We start from the raw sequence: 23,663 nt of genomic DNA, 5'->3' as shown, positions 1-23,663 counted from the left end.
ATTCAGTCATTATCTGCGTGCAGCTGCTTCATGGCGGCACTAACTGCGGTAGATTTATAAAGAAACAATCAAGCCTCCATTACAAGGCACTGAGATCTGTCTAAAAGAGAGCCTTCGAATAAGTGAATCTGAATTCTAAAGAAGAGCAATTACCTTATTTTCAAATCAATATCTTTTAAGGCTCAAATATAGACAAAATGGCTTTTTAGGAGGCGCGTTTCCTGGAGTGGGCTGTGCACAGGTACAGGAAAACCAAATGAGGCGGCAGACAAACAGACAGTAGCGGCATCCTGATGTGCACTGTGATTCCCCTGTGCAAGCCTGGATGGAGACTGGTCATGGCAGGACGGAGTCAGACAGAAGGACAAAGTCACACACACACACAGGTTGGGGCATTCGGGTTGTTGCTAAGGGGGGGCCACTTTCGAAATGTCAAGGGGTATTTATGGATGAAAGATGGGGAGTGGAGAGGATGACATGGTGTCCACGCCAGCCATGAAGCAAATGTTGTTTTTATGAGCCGACTCGCGCAGCTTTAGCAAAGGCATCTTTATGTACATGGTTTTTTTTTTTTGGTTTTTGTGGAGCTTCTGTGAAGATATTTGCAACCAACAGGCCACTGCTGATGGAATGACAAAAAAACAACAACACAAAACAAGACAGTGAGATCTTGTTCAATAGCTGTTTGATCATGCATGCGTAGGATGCAGTCCTACACCTACAGCACAGTATGTGTCTGCTTGTGTGATGCCACCGAAAAAAATAAGAGAGAAAAGTTACCAACGACTTGTAGCATCACCACTTGTGACTCGTTCGTCAGCAGTGTGTGTGTGTGTGTGTGTGTGTGTGTTTAAGAGAATTTCCTGCCCAGAGAGAACTCATCTAACTGCAGTTACACAGAGGATCTTCATCCTATTAGCACCTTCACTTGTTTCGGGAGACAAACAGGTATGTCAGCTACCTCAGGGATAAAAGGCTTACACAAATACAAGGTGCCATTGTTAGGATACAGTGGAATGGCAAGCATTTGTCAAGGTGTATTTTTTTATCAGTCCCTGTACAAACGGTTCCTCTAGTTTTCTGTCACGAGGTTTTCTCTGTGGAGCAGTTAAATGACAGGAGAGGGATTGAGGGAATTGAGCGAGTATTGAAGACACTCCTATTGCTCTCTGAATAAAAATAGTTCTGTAAATCTACGTAGGATGCAATGAGTCATCATATTATTGTGTGTGTGTGTGTGTGTGTGTGTGTGTGTGTGTGTGTGTGTGTGTGTGTGTGTGTGTGTGTGTGTGTGTGTCTGTGTGTGTGTGTGTGTCTGTGTTGGGGGGGAGGCAGGAATTATTAGCGTTAAGAGAGAAAAGTTTACTGTGTTATGAGCTTACTTAAGAAAGCAAACTGGGTTTTACAGACGGTGAAGCAATCAAATCTTTGCTTAGTTTATCTCTGATTTTCTCCCTCCATAAAAACTGGAGGACATCTTCGTAGAGCCATGTCGGCTGCTCGGACAGTTTAGCTGAAAATAAAACACGAACTGGGTGACATGTTGTTTTGCTTTTCAGGGATTATCAAGTCAATATATGTATCAGGATTTCTATTCACATCTCTCCTTCAAAACTTTCTATTTTAAGTAATACCTCAAACCCCAATTACATCTCTTCACCCCTTCTCATTTATAATCTCACTAAAGTTTATAACCATTCTTTCTCACCTGGATGGGAAGCACGATGAGCGCCACAAAGATCATGATGACGACCAGGAGCTGCGAAGGCCAGATCTGAGGGGTGACATCACCGAACCCCACCGTGGAGAAGGTGACCACGCAGAAGTAGAGGGAGTCAAACAGGGTCAGGTTGTTGCCCGCTCGCTCGAGGTGTTGAATGCCGCAGATGCTGTAGGAGGTCAGCAGGAAAGAGCGGAGAAAGTATGAAAAGGAAGTGAGCATCACTGAGAAAGAGACTTCACAACTGAGGCATAGGTGTCCGTGGAGGCCATTATCCGTGGAGGACTGGTTTTCACGGCTGTGCCTATATGTGTGACTTTGCATGTGTGTAGGAGGACGCATGTTCCAGTGACTTTGCTAGGCATTGTACATTTTCACATAAAAGTGTGCAAGATGCGCATTTTATCGCAGTCTTTATGGGATAGATGACTCAGCAGGCAAATGTCATCCCTCGAACGGTCAGAGAGCTTAATTCATGCTGTGTAGGATCTTCTGGATTAGCTCTGGTTTTCGCACCAGACGTGCAGCAAGCTGACACATCCTCCACTGCACTGAAGCCATCACCAGTTGTCTTTTCAGAGCAGTATCTCACTCTCACAGTCACCAATTACCTTTCAGCTTTCTGCCTTTCTCTCCCTTAGCTTTAGGGGCTGCATTTTTCACTCTCTTATGTCATTTTTTTCTGTGTTTATCAAGCCACTGCTGCTCCTCTTTCTCTTCATTTTGTCTGTGACACCTTTTAATTCCCCTTCACCCATCATTTTAATGTCTCTCCTCCCTCCTCTTAGTGTAGCAGTGAGGGTACCCACCATGTAAACATGAGACAGACCAGTGTGCTGATAAGTATCACCACCTGGTTAAACATGGCTGAGTGTGTCCGCTGGATAGCCCGGTGGAGATCATTCTGCAGAGAGGCAGATAGAAGTTCATGTGTGGAAATGACAACAGCTCAAGTGCAGCATTGTTCAAGTGTAAAACGTTGACAACATGTGGCTGATAGATAGTAGGAGAGATTAGAAAATAAATGAAAAATGACTGAAATATGAAATTGTGCTAAAGAATGAGAAGTAAATGCCAAAGGAAAGTCTCAAGCAGCAAGAAGGATAGCTTATCAAAAAGTGTGAATCAGCCGTAGTTAGCCCGACAGAATTGGACAGATGGGGTCAGAGAATGCTAAAAGCTTCAGGTCACGAGTTGAAATGTTTTCTGACTGATTTACCTTCATTTACCAGATAAAGATAAAGCTGAGGAGCTGAAATGGGAGACAGGAAGGGATAATTGCGTGCCTTCAAAATAACAAAACAGAGGTGTTTAGATGAAAGCAACGGGAGAAATTGGAGAGGGAAATAATGCTTCACTTACTATCATGTTCTCCAAAGCGTGCTTGGCCAGCCAGCAATTGAGAAATACAGGGATGAAGAGATTTCTGAAGGAGGGCAAAATCACCTGTCGAGAGGAAAGAGCTTTAGTCTGCTTGGCTGTCTGCCTCATCACCTTTTTTTTAAAAAATATATATGTTTTACAGTCATGGAATGTCTGGCAAGGTAAGACATTGCATGAGCATGTGCTTCACTGTGTTATTGTAGCAGGTTTTAACGTGTGATGTGCATGCAGGGCCAACACAAACAGGTGCATAAGAGACTCCCCGTGCTGTCAGCGCTCAGTAACGCATATCTTTCCACTCACAGTGATCATGAAGGGAACGGCGCTGATCATCTCCAGAATGAAGGGGACACGTAATACTTGCTCCCATACGTTGCCCTGGAAACACAAACCACACACTGAGGTCAGGAAACACCATTGTTTTGGCGACCTTAGGGGATTACCACATAACAGGCCGGACTGCTGCAAGTGGAATTGACGAGCTCAATAGATATAGATCGGGATGTATAGGGGTTATACAACACCCGTGTGTCCTTTGAGAGGAGAAGCAGCATTACTCAGTTTCCACTAAGCCTTGCTGTTCAATTAAGATGTCAGTCGCGGCTGTTTTTATGTGTCTGCCTCCCGCATATGTCTGACCTGAATCTGACTAGTGTAGGTGGACAGGCGCAGGCTATGTCCACAGGAATCAGTCAGCTGTAAATGCTAAGGCCTCTAGCCTCCAGAGAAATCTGCAGAGCGAACCCTTCATAGGCTTATAGTGTCAAGTACATCAAAGGCAGGGCAACCCGTTGATGGATCGGCCCCCCGCTGCCTCAACACAGGGGCCACCCCTAAAGTCTTTCTGATGTGTTCATAACAGGACAATGCTGAGGGAGCCTCAAAGCCCTCTGAGGTGCTGTCCAAATGCAAGAGCCGAAGAGTAGCATCGCTGAAGGTAGGAGAATCAGTTGAGTGGAGAGAAATCGACAGAATCAAGCGTGTCACATTCATGCACACCTCCGCACGCACAAACACGCCACACATGTAGACATCATAGACGCAGACCTCACAAAAGGCTTCACACTAGCCACTGGGGGCCATGAGTAGCTCACCTTGTAGCTTAGATACACGAGCAACATAGTTTCTGAAAAGCTGATGAAAGCCACAAGCACCTGTGAAAAGAGAGGGAGAGGGAGAGACAGTAAGTCAGTAATGTAGAATAGAGACACAGAGGGAGGGCAGACACAGAGAGAGGAGTCGAGATAGTCAAAGAGACCAGAGCAGAGAGAAATTAGGAGTCGCAGAGATGGAGAGTGTGGGTGGAATCAGTGGGCGTGCTGATGTTTGAGCTTCAGAGGGAACAGGTTTAAGTGAAGCAAGACACAGTCTGGTGTCTGACTGAATACATGCACATGTATGTGCAATCTTACTGTAAGTGTAAATGCATGTCAAGCGTGGTGATGTGAGTACAGCATAAAAGTGCAGGAAATAATGAGACATAGGTTTAATTGCCAATTAACCAGTGAAGAGGAATTTTTGCACTGGTATATGTTCATGTATGCAGAAATGAGCGTCGTTTACTCAGAAGTGTCCTGATCTATCTGACCTGCAGTGCCCACAGCGGTAGAGGTCTATCAACCCAGATGATCAGCTTCCTACAGAGTGGAAGAAAAGGAAAGAATAGAAAGTAGAGAAGAGCAATGCAGCTAAACTACATGCATAAAAAATGAAACTAAAGCAAAATGTTAAAATCCTTTTCTACCCAACACTCAATGGAGCCATGGACACAACTCACGCCACTGCATTAATATAATTGTACTGTTTACAGTTGAACAGCAGTGGAGTGCACAGCTGCCAGTGTGCTCATATCGTAGGAGAAATGTAATATTCAAACAGTCAAATGGAAATTTACAGCCTTATTGTGAGAGAAAGGCAGTGTCTTTTTTCTCTCTCTCTCCCAAAGACACCCTGGGGCTTATCATGGCTGCTTGCCATGAGTGCTATCTCCACTAATGCTACAAGTCTGCTGCCTGGAGCAGAAGGTGGCCCATCCCTTTCCTGAGCTCACTCTGTCAGGCTCCTTATTCATTTGGAGCCAGAGCTTAGCCAGTGTCATCAGCCACCAATTAGATCAATAAGTCCCTGAGCAGGAGACATGGCGTTGCCTCAGGTCCGTGTACACTTTCTGGTCTCTCTCGCTCTCTCTCTGTTGTTGTATATTACATACTTTATCTCCACTAGATCGCTGCTGATTAGGCTGCACAGGCACTACATACATATTATGTTGACAGAGAATCCATACAGCTGGATTGTGACAAATGGTGGCTGATCTGTCTTGCTTAATATCAACATTGTGGATTGCATCAGTAAAGTGAAGCTGCATTGATTGCGTTATACAACATGTCCAACCGGTGAGCCAGTGTCAAGGATGCCGGGCCTCCAGGGTGTGTGGTTTCATGGTCCTCGCCTGCAGGCCAAAGCCATCACTACTAATTAGGGCCTTGCATGCTTACCAGTCAAACTCAGTGCAGAGGCGGGATGATGTGTTTTGTTTGGTGCAGTTAACCCCGCTCACACTGCAGGGGGCAAAAACCACAGAAAACAGCAATAAATACGACTTCCTTGTCCAACACCTCTCGCCAAAACAGCATTGACCCGCTGTTCAAGCTACATATCAGTTTACTATCCCAACTGCATTTCCACCCCTTTTGTTCTTCCCCCATAATCTCACATCCAGTCCTTTTACCAAATACTCTGTACACACTGTTATCTAATCTATTGAACTGCTGTTCTTGTTTCTGCTATCTGGCCTTCACACTCACTGAGACTTTGTTTCACCTCATTAAGCCCTTGTTATCACCATTTCTCTCACCAGTCCTGTCTTTCCTCTTGCGGGTTGTCTAGCAGGACTCTGACGATGTAGAGGAGGCAGCTCAGGACTTTCAGAGCAAAGTTAAACATTCGCACTCGCAGACCTGCAATTCCAAAAGAAGATAATCGCTCATTAAAAACAAAAATGTCAGCGTTGGTTAAGATGCTTCCCCCCCCCCCCCCCCCAATGTTGTTATTTTTCTTGTAATTTAAAAATGTGACACTGAATGAAGTTTAGCTTGAAGCAGCGCCATGCTCTGTGAACCTAACCTGTCATAAATTAAATTACAATCAAGACAGGTTACTCATCAGAAAGACAAAATGGCTCTGGGGACTCAGCAGCAACTAATAAGCCATCTATAATCACTAAAAAGTTTATAGAGAGGTTTGCAGAAATTGTTATCAAAAACATGATTCATCTTTTCTTACATTTCTGCAGCCATGGTTGACTACCAATGGTTGCCATAACGCAACAGAAAAAGTACACATATGTGTGTATGCAATATTTTATCCTGTCTGCTGAAAGTTGATCTTGAATTCCTACAGTAGTATTTGAAACAGTGATAAAATAATGACAAAATAAACCTACATTTGAATGAATAACTATTTTAATGACTGTAAGCATACTTGGGGAAATCAATGAATCCAGTGAAAATCTAAATCACTGCACAGACATACGAAACGGTCACAAAGTGTGGAGAAGATGAATAGCTGGTGATGAAACGCAGAGCAAGAGTGACAGTACGTCATACACTAGAAAGAAACACGTCTCTTCACCCAAAATAGGATCGACTCGTGTAAAAAAAAAAAAAAAGACAGACATACAGTTCATTCAGTCACAGATAGAGAAGGCGTGTTTCCAAACGCAGGCAACTCACTGGATCTTTGGTTTTTGATGAAGAACAGCTTGAGGCGCTCCTTGAAAGTGTTCTCATTCACATAGAACTCTACCTGCACCCTAAGAGAGGGATGGAGAGATGGGCAGAGTAGGTAGGAGAGAGAGAGAGAGAGAGATAATGAGGAGTGTCAGAGGGGGGGAAAGAGGAAAAGTACACAGGACACGCTTCAGGTGACTGAAGAGATAAAATACTTCTTTAATGGAGTCAAGAGACAGAAGAGAGGAAACAAGTGGAGGACTGGGAGATAAAAGAGAACAGAATAAAGGTGAAGACTAAAAATGTACCATTGAGCAAATTGGAGATAGAAAGGGTGATAATGATTATTTGAACACAGAAAAGTATGGAAATAAGACACTGTGGCTGGCTGCATTAAAGACTAATGGGTTTTGGAGGAAATGGTGTTCACTGCTTGTCTGCCTGCCCATAGGCCCAGACAGCTGCAGTCAGTCTCGTTATCTCCACTGATTAAATATAGAGCAACAAATTACTTCCCTCTGATGTTTCTGCTGAACATGGGAGGCCATAATTACTGCTCTTTCCACCTTTCAATTCTGTTACAGGGACACATATGCACACACATACCTATTGTGCACATACGCAGGACTAAAACGCTCAAAAGCAAGCAGGTCATTTGTATTACTAGACCATTCACATGCCCATCTGACACTGACTCTTACGAGGGGGTATGACGAAAATGACGAAGAGACGCACTTGAGACGGCTCTTTATGTGTACAGACACATAATCAGACAGGCTGTAGGTGAGTGCATTTCCTGTCTGACCACCTCCGGGGAGAATTCTCAGTAGCTCTCCTTTCATCCTATGGAGGGAAGAGTGGATGACTCAGGTTGAGGATGAAAAACGCCAGGCCTGGCACGCTGGTGGTCTCCTCACAGCACACAGACAGATGAAAGAGAGGCGAACAACTGCAATCTGTTCTCCTGTCTGCAGGAAGAGGAAGAGGCGGCGGTGTGTGTGTGTGTGTGTGTGTGTGTGTGTGTGTGTGTGTGTGTGTGTGTGTGTGTGTGTGTGTGTGTGGTGTGGGGAGGGAGGGGGTCTTCCCAGGGTTCCAGAGTGGCACTATACCCCACATGGTCAGACACACACACACAGAAACAGAACAAAACCACCACACCTTCCCAGCAACGTTTGAGGGGTAGTGGAAATGGGTGGGTGGGTGACTAGGGGTGGGGGTAACGTTCCTCTCTGTTACTATGGTAACACAGAATTCGTTGTCGTTTCCCCTCCCTACCACATGAACAGATGTGAGCAAACATACACTTGTGAAGTGTGCTCAGGCATCGGAGCCGATAGCCCCGGTGCAACTTGTTGACGGCTCCCCTTCGCTCCGAGCAGATTGCTGACAATAATGCTTCTGCACACACGATGAAAAAACAAAGAGGATGCAGATGCGTACAGCTCCCCGGGCTCGCAAAGGTGTGTAATTACACCTTTTGAGTAGAAAATAGATAGGGTTTCCCACTTGGATAAACAAAAAAAAAACAATAAAAACAACAAAACAACAAAAAAATGTAAATTTATTTTAACATTAATGGTAAAGATTTAAGGGAATTACAGTAAGCTATTTTGTTTCAGGTGCATAGATGTTGTTCACATTAATAGTAAAATTAGAAAACAACCACAAAGCCTTGAATAGAACTTTATTACCACAATATATTTAAAAAGTAACCTCCAAACCCTCTATAAAGCAATTAGGCTATACAATAAACATCCAAAAAGATGGTAAAATAAGCAGAAATGTGCATTTAGCTTTGCTTCCTATATTTCTACTGGCACTGATCAGATCATTGAACGTGTTGTTCTTCTTCGGAAAAGCTCCACAGTGGCAGGTCATCATCATTAAAAAAAAAAAAAAAAAAAAAATGGTGGCCTTTTCAATCTTTGCTTTCCATTCCTATCCATCCATGAAGCACTGATCTCAACATCTGACCATGACAGCATTTTTCCATCCTGTGCTAAATCACCAGTTTCTTAATGTCTTCAGCGGCCCTAGGTGACACATGTTCTTAAACGCAGCCAACCGTGCATTTCCTCATTCACCAAAGTCCAAAAAGTCCCTTCAAACTATGAGAAAAAGCCGTGATAACCTCTCAGGACAAGAGGATCATTTCAGAGGTCACTTTGTCCTCGATGTGTTTCTCTAAGCAGGAGCTGTTCCACTTGAGTGTTCAACAGAGGATGAAAAGTAAAGTGGAAATACAGCTCAGTAACGATCTGAGCTGTAGAATAGATTGAGAGTCGGGATTTTTAATCTAAAGGGAGGATGGTGGCAAAAAAAAGCATTAAAAACTCATAAAGAGCGTTATTTCAAAAGAAAAGACACACAAGCACATCACGATGGCACCTCTGGGCAACAGCCTCATATCAGCAACCCAAGGCCCTCCAAAGAGCAAAATAAACGATTAGATAACTGTTGAGAAAAACTGCTTTGGGGCACTGACATGCAGAAAATAACATATGTCAGTGAATTAGAAACAACTGTTCCAGTGCATCACCACATCCACCATCCACCATTACAGAGAAACCCCTGGAAAGGTCCTTCACTCTGTTCTCCGCTACACATTCAAAACATTATGAAATGGATTATTTAGAGCCATTATTTAAAGGATTATCACACAGGCTTCAATAGAGCAAAACTAGCAGCTTTTACAGCAGGCAACAAGACAATATGAAGAAAGGGCCATGATGAAGCATTTCAGACCAGAGCCTGGAAAGAATTCAAATATGCATGTAGAAGTGTCAAAGGGAGAGAGAGAAAGGGCAAAAATAGAGAACGGACAAATGCAGATGAAGAGACACGGACAGATGGACAGACAGACAGAAGGGGACACGCGGAGGAGGATCTTTGAGAGAAAGAGACAGAGAGCTAAGCCTCGTTCTCCTGCTGCTTCCACCCATGTCTGTGCTCCATAATGACACAGCACTGGCCATCTAATGACACAGTGGAAGAGACCAAAGAAACCCAAATCTTTGTACGCACAGCAGCGCAGCATTCACTCATCACAACCTCCACACTAAACTCAGAAATAGCCGGCATGCCAGTAAAGCAGAAAAAAAACAAGAAGAAGACAATAAGGTAATCAGGAGAAAAATTCCATCAATGATACCAAAGCTTGTTCCGTTTAATTATCGAAAAGCAAGAACAAAAAGAGGAAATTTATACGTGGAGCGTGCCTTTTAAAAAGAAATCCGTAATAAACGTAATGTAAGAAAGTAGATGAAAGGGATTTGAAGTCCCACAGAGATGCAAATTAGTCTCCAGATTAGACTGGCTGCTTGCTATTAATTTTATAACAGCAAAATCCACAACTCTTAAAAAACAAAAACTAACAAATACATATAGAATACAGCACTCCTCTGCAATATCACTTAAATGTCAAATTATTCAAAATTGTATCACTTTACAATAATTGCATATTTTATATAAAAAAATAGACCAGTGGAGTATTTTCTCTGAGATCAAATTAAATACCAACCATTTAAATTTACGAGGCTATCATAAAATTCAGGCCCCGCATTCGGTATTCAATGCAACAAAAGTCAGCAAATCAGTAGACACTGAGATTTGAATCCTGAATTTTTACATATTTTATTACCTTTATTTTTAATAACAGAGTCAGTCCTCCTTGGCATGGAAGGTTTCAAATTGTGAGATATTGTTCTGTTCAATTACATTCAATTTTATTCTATAGCGCCAAGTACAATTCAGATTTTCTCAGGAATCTTTACAGAACCCGTATATGCCTGAACCCCTAGAGCAAGCCTTAAGGCGACAGTGGCGTGAAAAAAAAAGAGTCTTTAACGGGAAGAAACTTTGAGCAGAATCTCAAGGTTTCATGTGGGGGGGGGGGGGGGGGGGACCCATCTGCTGCTGTTCAGCCAGGTTGAGAGGGACAAGTCAGAGGAGTAAGTGGGGGAGGAGGAGGGGGAGTGGCGGGAGAAGAGGAGTGAGGTAGAGGTCAAGGAAACACATAACACACATTGGCATACATGCATCACATGAGAATCATAGATAATACTTACACAGAGTGACTGGGAATATACAGAACAAGCTAACACTGAAACCAATTATAAGTTTATAAGGCTCTGGCATTAAATATACTACATATATAGCTGATAGTAAGACACAAACAGTGTGTAGATGGGCATATCAAGTATAGTGAGGGTGATACAGAGTAGATTGGTGGAAATGGAAATGGGCAGCTGGAAGCAGTGGACTGGAGGAAGGTCAGCAGGAGCATCTCACAGCGGACACGATGGAAACTGAGCCATTTTTCAGACCTTTTCAGATCTTTTAGCTGCTCTTTGCTGGAGTGGATGTATTGAGCTACCTTCCTCTTTAAAACACCCAAAAGGTGTTCTATTGGATTCAATTCAAGTGACATACTTCTTTTCGTGACAAAGTGACACACTTTTCACTTTTTCTTCTTCTGAAACTCTTGTGTGGTTTTGGCAGTGTGCTTTGTGCTATTATCATGCTGGAATATTTGTCGTCTACTGAGTTTCTGCAGAATGAGTTTGCACAGCCATTCATGATACCATCTATTAATGCTATCTCTAAAAGACCTTTTGCAGAGAATGTACTCTTATTATTAATCTACTAAGTTTAATCTTGCAGTTTAGTGCCAAAAAGCAAGCAAATTACTTTTAAAAAATCTGTTTACATGGGTTCAGGTTATGTAATGTCTTTCAAACTGTCTAAGCTATTACAGAAACTTTCATTTCCAGTGATAAGCACTGCACCAGATATGAGGGACTGGCAAGTAGCCAGTTGATTTCTCAGAGGCAGATTGTGCAAGTAGCACACTATCTGTATGGCATTTTATGAAGATAGCCATTCTATACTTCCTGATTACTGCTACGACTGCATTTCGACTGATTTTTACTAAGTCACTGACCTTCCTGTATAGCCTCAGTTTTTTGCAGCTCCTCTGGCCATTCTTTCAATTTAGTTTCAATGATCACAGGTTTTCTGTGTGCCAGTGACCACAGGTGTATTCACTTATGTTGTAATGAGGTCTGTGTTTTTCACATAGCCTTTCTAAACTATGTGTTTTTCATTGGCCATGAGATGAAGTACAGATTAAATGTTCTTGTCAACTTAGGGGAAATGAGGCGATGCAGTGAAACACGGACAAATTATACGGGAGCAACATTGGTTGTCAGGGTTTGAGCAAAGCTGCTGAGTTCATTCCGGATGAACTACATCCTGTCATGATGGCAAAAAGTAGAGATACTAATTACTAAGATATGGTAAATTTTAATCAAACTGCTAAGCTGATGTTAACATTTCTAATGAATGCTACTGTCATGCCTTCGTCTACCGATAAGAGATGTTAATGACTAAACATTAATTGATGAATGGCAATTAATAATACAAACAATTAAAAATATATGCACTGATATGTCAAAGGGCAAAACATATGCATGTTTAAAACTGTATATGCCATCTATAAGGTCTGACTGACTGTGGATTGTGTATTTGTGTGTGTGTGGGTGGGTGGGGGTTGTAGGTTTATAATGTTGTCTGTGCTGTTTTTATTTGTGTTGTTGGTCCTTTGACTACTTTTACTTAAAAGCCCAACCAGGGACGGGAGTTGAAAATTAGCTTAGTGCTATACACTCTATATGTAATGCATCACTTCTATGTGCTCTATGATAATTGCATGGTCCCTGATTAAATAAATGAATAAATAAATAAATATTGATAATGGAGGTTAGCTGTAGAGCCTGCTTCTTCCAACAGGTGAAGTATTGCACTGTTTATTACTGTAGCAACCTGAGGCTAGGGTAGATCTCTGTTGGCAAGAAGAGATTACTGTGGGGTTTAGCTAGCAACAGGCCACCATGACAGAGGCTTCTTTGGCAGTTAATGTCTTTTGACCAGCAATCGATGTCTCAAGGACAGCATTCCGAAGGCGAAATGACTGTTATTCCCGAGACAGCTATGTGGCAAATTTCACATCACCGTGATTAAATATAATTGTTTCAGCATATGGAAAATAATTTGCGGTAGTTCAATCTCATATATTGATTAACTGATTGTTGATTGATATCGCTGCTGATTAATGGCCAAGAAATTTGTTCAATATTTGCTTCCCAATCCTGATCATCATACCCACTTTGATAGGCAAATAAGATTGGTGAGTTATACAATTTTTCCCCTCTACTGTAGGCATTTGGCTCATAGCTGTACATGGTACAAGTCACATACTGGCTAGTCAAGTAAGTTGCGGCTGACCTCTTTTTTAGAATTGGGATTTGCATTCAGTTCAATTGTTTTATTGGTATATTGAGATATTCTAAACAAAAATGAGGAAAACTGCAACTATTACCTGCAGATTTTTTTATCGGATCTCAAGACATTCTCTCAGCACCCCTCCACAACAAACATTCAGCAATAAAACAGCCTTTCAAAACATGCTTCAGTTAAGGTTTTTCCCTCCTCAAGCTTGTCTCGCTGTATTTGAGAATGTTGTACAGTGACAGTGTGCTGTGATGGTACAGACATCATTATACTACCCATAGAAGCCAAGATGATCAGTCCTTGGCCCCTTTATTAGACTCCTTTCATAAAGCAGTTATTGAATGACCTGTAGGACTTTTTTGATGAGTTCTTATGTTATATAGATCGCATCAGATGACACTACGCTGTTAGGCAGAGATACAGCCTTTATTCTAGCAAAGAGTGAAGCTATGACCCTTGTCTCTCTTCTTTGCAGTTCCACTCATCCTGGCAGACATTAACCTATTCCAAAAGCAGCTAGTGTTTTTAATACATATATTTACTGTAACATGGATAATTAAAAACACTTTCATTATACACTGGCACTGAAAACACTCCATTCCAAGTAAAACATCTGCATTCAAGAGCTTATTTAGTTGGCATTAAGGTCTAATTAAATTTTGATAAAGTGAAAGAATGTAGAAGCATTATCAATGTAAGCATTTTACTACTATACTTTTATACTTTGCATGCATGTATTATTATCCTGGTACATTGATGTGTAGTATGTTGTGCTGCTTCGGTTTATGCTTGTTTTAACTGCTTTGTATACTTTTGGTGGTCTAAAGTACGCTAATGCTTAGTGCTCTATAAGATCATCAAGCTTTGTAGTGTTGCTGTCCAGTCAGAATTACGAAACTCTCCTGCCAATCCAAGATTTTTTAAATTAAGATGAGCAATAAAGGATAATTTGATTCTGTACAGTTTTACTGAATTAAATTTGATCTGCTCATTAGATGACAAATTGTAATATGAAGACTAAGCAGTAAACACAGCCAATAAATGTAGTAAAAAGGGTAATATTGTTGCTCTGAAAATCTAATCCAGTTTATTCATATGTAAGCTTATTTATATTTATGCAACAACTAGCCAGTGTGGGGATGCTAGTACAGGAGTAATGCTTAAATTTTTTTCAGGCACCAGTTTGGAGTCTTGCTGTAGCTGCAGACGAGACAGTGAGAACAGACAGACACCCATGTACGGAGAGTTACAGTAATCTAACCTTGAGGAAATGAATGCAGTGATCACAGTCTTCATGGGAGTCAGAGAAACACTGTTCCTCAGCTAAAAAGAGCTTGCTTTTACCACAGTTATTTTGCTTCAGTGCAGAGTCAAAAATGACACCAAGATCCCTGCATGGTTATGAAGATTGGCCCTAAGTGGCTCATCACTGTGGTGCCAAGGGGGAGCAAAAACTTCTGGCGTACTGCCATTCAGCTAAAGACAGTCTTTGGCCATCCAGCATGCATTTTTTGCAGCTTAGGATGGAGGTGACAGCTGTGGAGCCATCTGGATTCAAATGCAGGTATACTTGTGTGCCATAAGCAGAACGGTGGAACTATACTATATTTTTGTGGAAAATGGAGTCTAAGGGGAGCACATACAAGGAAATAAAACAGGCCCTACGACAGAACCTTGAGGTACTCCACAGGTGATTGGGGCAGACAGGGAGGAACAACTCTCAATTTTAGCAGAAAAGGAACTGTCAGCTATGTAGAAGGGAAACCACTTGAACACAGTGCCTTTGATGCTGATTTAGTCATTTAGGTGGGTTAAAAGAATGTTGTGCAATGTATAAATCAGAACTTATTGGTAATAGTCAAGGACTTCAGATTTGTACACAGGTACAGAACCATTGCTAGCAAAATGTTCTTCAGACTGTGATGATGGGCAAAAAGGGATTAGTGACACAGAAAACATGTAGTCACATTATATGATGTATGTCTGTGTATGTGTTTGAAAGCAGTTGTGGCAGAGGCTTTAGTTGTGTTGCCCCACCGGCCAATCGGACCCTTTATTCCTCGAGCAAGCCAGAGCATGAATACAAAAAATATAAAAGAACTCAGATATCCTAATTTTCCAGTTTTCTATTCTAAATGTTATAGATCAAATATCCAAAATATTTCCAAAAATACTACTGATCTGACAAAAAAAAAATGCTGTTTAAAAAAACGGAAATCAATTCTCATATTTTCTTTTATTAATTTTTTCAAATGGAAAATTGATCATCATTGCAGGGTCTGTACTGGATAAATGAAAATGCTTTAAATTTTTAGAAAGGAGGCTGGCATCAGCACACAGGTTCCTATTGATTGATGGAAACACGGGGCTTCTGGAGAACCATTCAGTGGAGAAATGCTGATGATTATAAAACAGTTTGAAGTCAATTGCTCAACTCTGTTGTCAAAGATGAACGGGTGAACAGGGCATTCTCTGGGGCAAAATTACAAAAGATAAAAACACGTCAAGATAATATAGACAGATTATAAATAATGGAAGGAGAAATTCACTGAGATGGCAAGAGGCAAATAAATTGCTCATCACCACAGGGCTGCTCTAACATCTTAAGAAAGGCAAGGTGTACTCTGTCTCATCCAACCAATGGCTGACAGGACAGCTTGTCCCTGACCCAGATACACAACACACGCATTAGACAGGGTTTAAGGCAGGTGGGAAAAAATAAAGAAGAAAAAAGAAATGAGGACGTGTGTACATATCCCAGCCAAGGAGAAACCCATTTCTTAAGGTAAAAGGCACACTTTTTCTTTTAAGGCTTATAATGCAAGGGTTCATGCTGACTGAAGAGGCAGATGAGAGATGAATGCCAATTTTTTTTTTTCAATTCCACTCCATGCTGCCACAGAATTAAATTTAATGGTCCAATGAAACAGGCAAGTACTTTCATAATTGCCTAATCGTGTCTTTAAAGAGTCTTCTTTCACCTCATTTCTTTATCTGTGCATAACTAAGAGAAAAACCAACCAACACTACCATTTAAAAGTTTAGGGTCACCCACCCAGGTCTTCTATGAAAACTCACGCTTTTATTAATTTTACTCATAATTGCACAAGGGTTTTCAAATCATCAATTAGCATTTAACACCACTAGCTAACACAATGTAGCATTAGAACACAGGAGTGATGGCTGCTGGAAATGTTCCTCTGTACCCCTATGTAGATATTCCATTGAACATTCAATTCAATTTTCAATTCAATTTTATTTATATAGCGCCAATTACAGTCAAAGTGTCTCAAGACGCTTTACAGAACCCATATGCCTGACCCCCAGAGCAAGCCCAAAGGCGACAGCGGCAACAAAAACACCCTTTTAACAGGGAAAAAACCTTGAGCAGAACCCAGCTCTTTATGTGGGGGGGACCCATCAGCCTGCCGACCGTTTCCAGCTAGAATAGTCATTTACCACATTAAAATATGTAGACTGGACTTCTGATTCATTCAATGTTATCTTCATTGAAAAAAATGATTTTCTTTCAAAAATAAGGAAATTTAAGTGACCCCAAACTTTTGAATGGTAGTGTATATCATGATCAAATTATAGTTATTACATATTTGCACAGACTCCGGGGCACACCACTGCAGGAAAAAAAGGTGCCATGATTTACAAGAAATGTGTCTTATATTCCACAGTACATTGACAGTGAATAACATGTACTGTAGCATTTTCTCTGGACCACTTCCTGAGCAACCTCTGGGTCTCAGTGAATTAAAACTTTCCATACATCATCAGAGGAAGTGCTCCAGCCACCCCTGCTCCCTGATGTAACCAGCTTTGCCTCACCCTTTTCCTGAGATGATCATTCACTGCTTGTTGCTTACAGAAGCATCTGCGGACACATTAATGCTCTTTGCTTACCACAAGAAAGAACAGAACAACAGTTGCTTCAGTGGAAGTTATCTGTTGAATTCACACACACACAAAAAAACACCACTTCTATCACGAAACAAATATGGCTTAAATTGGTGCACAAACCCATTAAAGGTCACCCAATGACACCCTATCTCCTCATCCCTTAAGATTACATTAGTTTCTGATATGTCCATTACATGGACATGAGATATGAATCTTGTTCACCGTCAACTCTAAATAATCACTTTGAGGATGACTTGCAGTGCAAAAGTAATGTAACTTGAGAGGAATCATCTCAATTTTCTGTCCTTGTTGTGTCTGGGGACTCTTGGATTTGAAAGGCAACTCCTGTGGTGTGTTACGCTAACACAGTTTGGGAATAGGGGAGCTGCAATCAGTGGACAACTGTGTTTTGAGCCCTCATAATGGTATGGCACAGCGGCTCCCTGCCCCCACTCTGATGCCACAGCGCCTTTCTGCAGCACTGAACACCACAAGAGCCCAAAAGTGGTCAGGCACATGCTAGTTAGCCTCGTGGCTGTGTTAGTATCCACAGGAAGGCTCTTAAGTGTTGACAGTGCTCATCTAGAACAGAAAGGTTGGTGTGGGAATTCAATATCTGGCTTATTAAGGCCTAGCGGCTGCAAAAGGGCCTCTGCAAATAAAAGAACCATGAGTCTGAATGACCACCAGAGACACAAGCAGCACTGGCCCCGTTCTCTCTGTAGCCTTGGGCTATTGTTCATTATGAAATTAAATGAAAAAAGGTGCAGCTCATAAATATTTAACATCCTTTACTGTATATACAGTGCACACACAAAAAATTCATCAGTGCCCTCGCTTTTCAGCACAACTAGGAGCCTTTCCTCGTTGCCAGTATTAATTAGACCATTTTTAGTAGACTTTTTAATTACTAAAAAAGAGACATTTATGTGATGCTCTTTGGTTTTATTAGCCTAGCACACTTTATGCCCCAAGCTTCACATTAACTACACAGATCCCCCCATTAATTTTCATGAGCCACTGTTTTTAAATTGACTTAACTCCAGATGTTTTCCAGCAATATTGTGTGCAGGACATGCTCAGGACTCATGAATGAGGTTATGAGGTGTGCCTGCTCCCTCTTTACCCCTTTCCATCTCATCCAGATCCAAATCTGATTAAAAAAAAATTCACCTTTTTAGAATGACTCTGCTCATCGTACAAGCAATCTGTACTGCTAAGAACCTCCGTTATTGCAGCAGAAGTGAACATGATGCGCAATACTTCTATGAATCCACAATTGTGCACGGAGATAGTTATCTGCCTTCTAAGCTGTTATATTAAGGATGTGACTGACACTTGCATAAGCCCTGAAAGGCTCATGGAGAACTCTGGCACCCACCTCACTGCCAAGTCAAAGCATAGTAAAACGAACTGGGATGAATATTGGCAATATTGATAGATCATGCTCTACGCTGGCCTCACTAGATTAAGACTTGACAGGAAGAATTAAGAGGGAGGAAAAGGGAATGGGAGCATGGGGAGAAAGGACGGCAGAGAGTATACTGAGACAGAGATTGAGCGAAAGAAGATGTGGAGGCGACAGCCCAGAGATTGTTTTAAGGACAAAAGGCTGTCATTTGTATGGTAATCCTGGACTCAGACGAATGCTCCCACTGAGGCAGTCTATTGTGGAGCTGTGGAGACTCTGTTGTATTTCAATTCACTTTTAACAAATTAGTCATTCAAGCAGAGCTGTAATGGGAGTCGTGTGTGTGTTTATAGCCTGTTATGACCGTGCTATCAGCTCTGGCAAGACTGGTATACTGCTCCACAATGCTAGAGCACAGTAATTGTTGTGCATTATACCAGATTTTTTTTTTTTTTGACAATTCCCAAAACATGTAAAAGGAGTTCATTTCTCAACAAAAATCCACTGCGGACGGGAAAATAGAATAGGAGAGTTCAGGTGAGAGACAACTTTCTGTAAATTTCTAACTATCATTAATGAGCAACCCCCAAAAGGTATTCATTTCATTTCAGGACTCATTATGGAATTAATTTTAGGCAACCAGGCAGCTTCTTTGACTGGCAAAATCCGTATAAGCCTGCAAAAGATTTGTATGTAATTTATTTAGTCATTTGGCATTTTCTCAAAACAGAGGCCTCTGACTCACTGCCAAAAAATATAAATGGTGTCGGAGTAATGAGAACAGTGGCATTAAAACGTTCCTACTTCTCTGTCGTTGACATATTTCTGTAACAGAAGGACACATATTTACTCATCGATCAGTTACCAGGCACAATCTTGAATAACATTCTGAGCTTATTGGAAGTAAAAAAATAATAATATTTGGCTGCTGGAATCAGACCAATAACAGCCCAATAATCAAGTCCAGTCTAGGAAAGAATTCTTCTTTTAGTTAGAACAGTGAAAACTGAGCCAATTTTAGTTTCTGCTGGTTCCAATTTGTCAAAAATTAGCCAGTGCTTAACTGTGAAAAACAAAAATCTCATCCGCTTGCAGTTTTGTATGTTTTAGCCAAATATAAACTTCAAGAAGTATTGACAGCAGTGGAAAAAGAAGCCAGTCACCACAGGTGCCAGCAATTGTACAGTCAGAAAGATAGGCAATCCCTGTGTGTGAAATAAATTATTAAATCATTACCCATCATTAAATATCTGCACCGGAAATGTCTTCACTTAAGTGCTTTTCAGCGGTTACAGTAAAACGTATTCCGCTGAGTTACAGGAGAGGTCTTGAAAGAGGAGGAAGCCTGGTATTGGAGGCACTTCAATCAGAACTAAGACGCAGAGAAGAGGGCCAGAGGGAGGGTGGATGTTAAATTAGGCTGATGTGTGAACACACACAAATGCAACCCGGGGGATGCAAGCAGCGAGGAGAGGAGGACAGAGCAAAGGCCCACAAAATGTGACAGGAGAGAGATTACATTTCTTCCAGAGCAGAATGAAGCCATATGTGTCAAGGAGATAACTTATGCACACACATGTCAAGATGTTGATGTGCGAAAGTATGTTTGAGCTCAGATGTGGTCACAGTGTGCTCCTGAGCCCAGTGGGAGTGTCTGATTCTTGAGGGATAATCGTAATGAGTAACGCTACTTTTAGATTTATGGACAGTGGCAGACAAACTCTCTGTGATTCAGCTGTAATTAAGCCCTCCGTCATTATCAATCACAGCTCGTGGATTCCTTCTAATCAGTCTATTTCATAGCTGCTAATACTCCGTAGGCACCAAGATCAGCATCTTGACCCTCTCGCTGACCGCTCTTTCTTCTCTGAACATTAGTATATAAAAGCATTCGTGCATTCGGGTGCTCAGACACACAGAGCTGTAAAGAGTGCCAAACAAGCACACACATCACCACCACAAAAGAGCACATTTTCTATTTAATAGGTGCTCATTATTCATATATATATATTCTGTTTAAAAAAGTAGCATGAGTGTACTGCACATTACAGCTCTGATAGATGAGAACACACAGCATTAATGAGAATCTCTGTATCTTTCAGAGCCTTTACAGAGACTGATGTAAAGGTATCCCAAGAACAATAACACACACCGTGTTTACAAGGTATTGCAGCATATCTGTAGCAACAACATACACGCAGTATTTTCAAACTCTCTCAGCAGCATAGAAGCCAATCAAATTATTCACAATCCAATTCCCACGATACATATATATTTTGCTTTTACAGTGTTCATTTGGTCACATCATCCACTCCGTTGTCATCAGCTGTTTTGTTTTCTCGTCTCTTACTGAGGCTGATGTACCTGGACTATAAAAGGTCCTTTCGTGTCTCATGGACTTCCAAGAAAAAAAAAAGCAGCAAAACCTCTGTAATCAGGTGACTGAGGTCACACTGCACTGGAACATTAGTCCTGGGGCAATAGCCAACAAATTACAGAAGGCCAAAAGAACATGTCCAGGGTGAGAAGGCCTGTTTAGGGCTTGACTGCCTGGAGTAAGATCCTCTCAGAGGTCAAGGATACAGAAACAGCACAATTATAGGTACTCTTTAATATTGTTCAGTAATCTTATAAGCATAATTGACAGCCTAGGCCCTTATAACATGCCATGAACAATTTAATAGAAGTGTCTCTGGAATAAATGCTGGCAGTCTTTGAACTTGGATTGGATATCTCTCCCATGCTTCCAATTGCAAGTTTCCCCAATTATCTGATTTGAAACACCCACTCAAGTCCAAATGCAAGTGTTTTGGGCCTCATTTCCACATAGCAACAAGAGACACCAGGCATGAAATGGAGGTTAAGGTTTTCCATTAGACAGTATAATGAAATAGCAGAATTAAGCAATGCCTGTGGTATAGTACGTCAAATCTACAGGCCTGCAAAAGCAAAGGTTAATTGCCAGTTACTGAAAGCACCCACCTGAAATTGCTCGTCCAGGTGGCTGACGACTCACTATAAATCTATGGAACAACATAAACAGAAAATACTGTAGCTATCCTCTTCTTTGCTTATTCTTCTTTTCCATCCAGCTGGACTCCACCAAAGGAACTTTAATGTTTCAAGTGTGCACATTTGCAATGATGCGCCTCTTGCACGAGGAGAAAATTCGTGTAATAAATGTTATTTGATATTTAGTTTCTTGTGAGTATTTTTAGCTGCCTGTTTGACATATTTGTGTGTTAGCAACCTGTTGCAGCATCCATTACAACAGAACTGCACAGCTGAGAGGAAAAATGCTCCAACACACTCAAGCACCTGAATCATGACAATCAGAGACAATGCAAAGGCAAAAGCAATGGGTACTTTTTTTTCCTCCTTTTTTATTTACACCGAATGACAAGATGCTCTCATGGCGCACTGATGCGCAAGGGACTGTGCGCGCCGTGCGTAAAACGCTACGAGTACCTGCATTCTTACCTGTCATCGGCCTGCCAGTCCCCGAGCAACAGGTCTCGGAACCGGTACCGAGGGGGCAGCGGCAGCACCTCCTTCTCCAATTCGACCATGGTCCTCCTCCTCAAAAAAACCCAGAGACAAATACCACCGCAAACCGCACCTCCACACCGAGGAAGGTCGTCCCCTCCAAAACCAACTCCGCTCCTCTTCCTTCTGCTATTCAAAACGTAAATTAATAACGAGCACACTGATACACCCCATGGCACCGTCTTCGACCTCCCTGCTATGCTGGAAAACGAACTTCTCTCTGGGTTTGCAGCCGTCACAGTGAAGCTCCACTTTTCTTCACACCGAGGCAACAGGTCGAGGATGTTCAGCGGTCTGCGCGTACAGGGGAGGCTCCACTTTTACGGTGACAGCTGGAGAGCTGTTTGTCTCTTTTAACACCAGCATCCTCCCTGCCTGAGCTCCACATGGACGCACTTACTGCAAATGAAGCGCTGGGGAACAGTGCGACCACTTTTCATAGAAGGAAAAACAAAACAATAAAAACAGACAAAAAGAATACTATAACAATAAATACTCAGAGTTCTCCGTCACCATTTGCGCTGCATTATGAGCAGAATGTTCTCTGCAGTCCTGAGGGATGATAAAACTGTCACACATGCACACACCTCCCCTGAAATGTGAGGAGACCTGCGCGGATGTCGCTTTTTATTATTTCTCCGTGGTGCGCTTTAGTTGTTTTTCCCCCTCGATTTTATCTGGGTTTTTCCTCAAACGTCACGGGGTAATATCTCTAACAGTAAGCTTAAGGAGACACATTTGCCACTGCCTTGCTGAAACACACACGAGAACACATCCAGTTTATTTAGTGCAACGCTTTGACGTCGTGCATATTCATTTTCAGACACTTAATACGATTCTGCACGGCTTGCAGCTGAGCTCTGAGTGCTGTTGCTCTCTCATTACGATTCCATATGCCAAATATAATCAGAAGAACCAATCGAAGCAGAGCAGACAGGAAAAAAAAACACACATACTCTACAATTAAGTTCCTCTGAATCTGTGCCATTACAATTTAAAATGACAAAAGGCTGTATATGGAATCTGTAGCAGTCCTCCCTATGAATATTACACTACTGAACTAATTAATAACCACTTGTAATGGAGGGTATAAGCACTTGTAGACTCCTTCCCTTGTGCAAAAAGCCTGTTTCTAATGCATAAGTGCACTTGTGCCACAGCCTATGTCACAGGTTTAGTCTTGTAGAGCCTCTGGTAGGAACAGAGGGGGTAATGAAATTCAAATGTCCTGCTTAAGAGGACTGTTGACTCAAAGCCACAGACAACAGGTGTTATTCAAATTAACTTCCATTGATTAATATTAATAGGTCACAGCCGAGCTTTGATAAATCAGCACTTTTGTAAACTCCAAACAAAACCTTTACTCAGAGGATCGAAATGGATTATTGCCTTTTGAATTGATTTTATAAAAGAATAAACACAACAGATCTCAAGAAATTTGGTACTATTAAGAAGATTTATAGTGAGTTTGGATCGTATCAGTGGTTTGATTTCTCCTGGATATCTGCTCAGGATCTTTCTCGATCTCTCCACGGCCTTTTCTCAAACTTGTCTCTACCCCTCATGTACATAACTGAACTGCTGCACTGGCTTCTGTGTAAATGCGTCTTGGCGGTTTAGTGTTTGCCACGGACACTGGTGCAACAGCAACATTTCACCCTCCAGTTTCTCCAGA

General features: G+C 41.7%; 1 protein-coding gene across 2 annotated transcripts in view; it reads right to left on the bottom strand.

Moving 5' to 3' along the window:
• Window positions 1-23,314, bottom strand: part of LOC110962891 (potassium channel subfamily T member 2) — a 44,622-nt gene extending 21,308 nt beyond the window's left edge. For both annotated transcript variants that reach the window (XM_022210961.2, XM_022210962.2), the window contains exons 1-10: window positions 21,923-23,314; window positions 6,835-6,914; window positions 5,958-6,060; window positions 5,599-5,661; window positions 4,692-4,740; window positions 4,198-4,257; window positions 3,407-3,481; window positions 3,083-3,166; window positions 2,530-2,624; window positions 1,709-1,889 (exon numbers count right to left, since the gene is read on the bottom strand). In XM_022210961.2, coding sequence (XP_022066653.1) covers window positions 1,709-1,889; window positions 2,530-2,624; window positions 3,083-3,166; window positions 3,407-3,481; window positions 4,198-4,257; window positions 4,692-4,740; window positions 5,599-5,661; window positions 5,958-6,060; window positions 6,835-6,914; window positions 21,923-22,011 — 879 coding nt within the window. In that variant the 5' untranslated portion in view covers window positions 22,012-23,314. The remainder of the gene's footprint in view (window positions 1-1,708; window positions 1,890-2,529; window positions 2,625-3,082; window positions 3,167-3,406; window positions 3,482-4,197; window positions 4,258-4,691; window positions 4,741-5,598; window positions 5,662-5,957; window positions 6,061-6,834; window positions 6,915-21,922) is intronic.
• Window positions 23,315-23,663: the final 349 nt, after the last annotated feature.

The sequence above is a fragment of the Acanthochromis polyacanthus genome, chromosome 21, assembly GCF_021347895.1.
Source record: "Acanthochromis polyacanthus isolate Apoly-LR-REF ecotype Palm Island chromosome 21, KAUST_Apoly_ChrSc, whole genome shotgun sequence".
NCBI classification, from domain to species: Eukaryota; Metazoa; Chordata; class Actinopteri; family Pomacentridae; genus Acanthochromis; species Acanthochromis polyacanthus.
The sequence above is the reverse complement of the archived record's forward strand: the minus strand, read 5'-3'. Positions and strand labels throughout refer to the sequence as shown.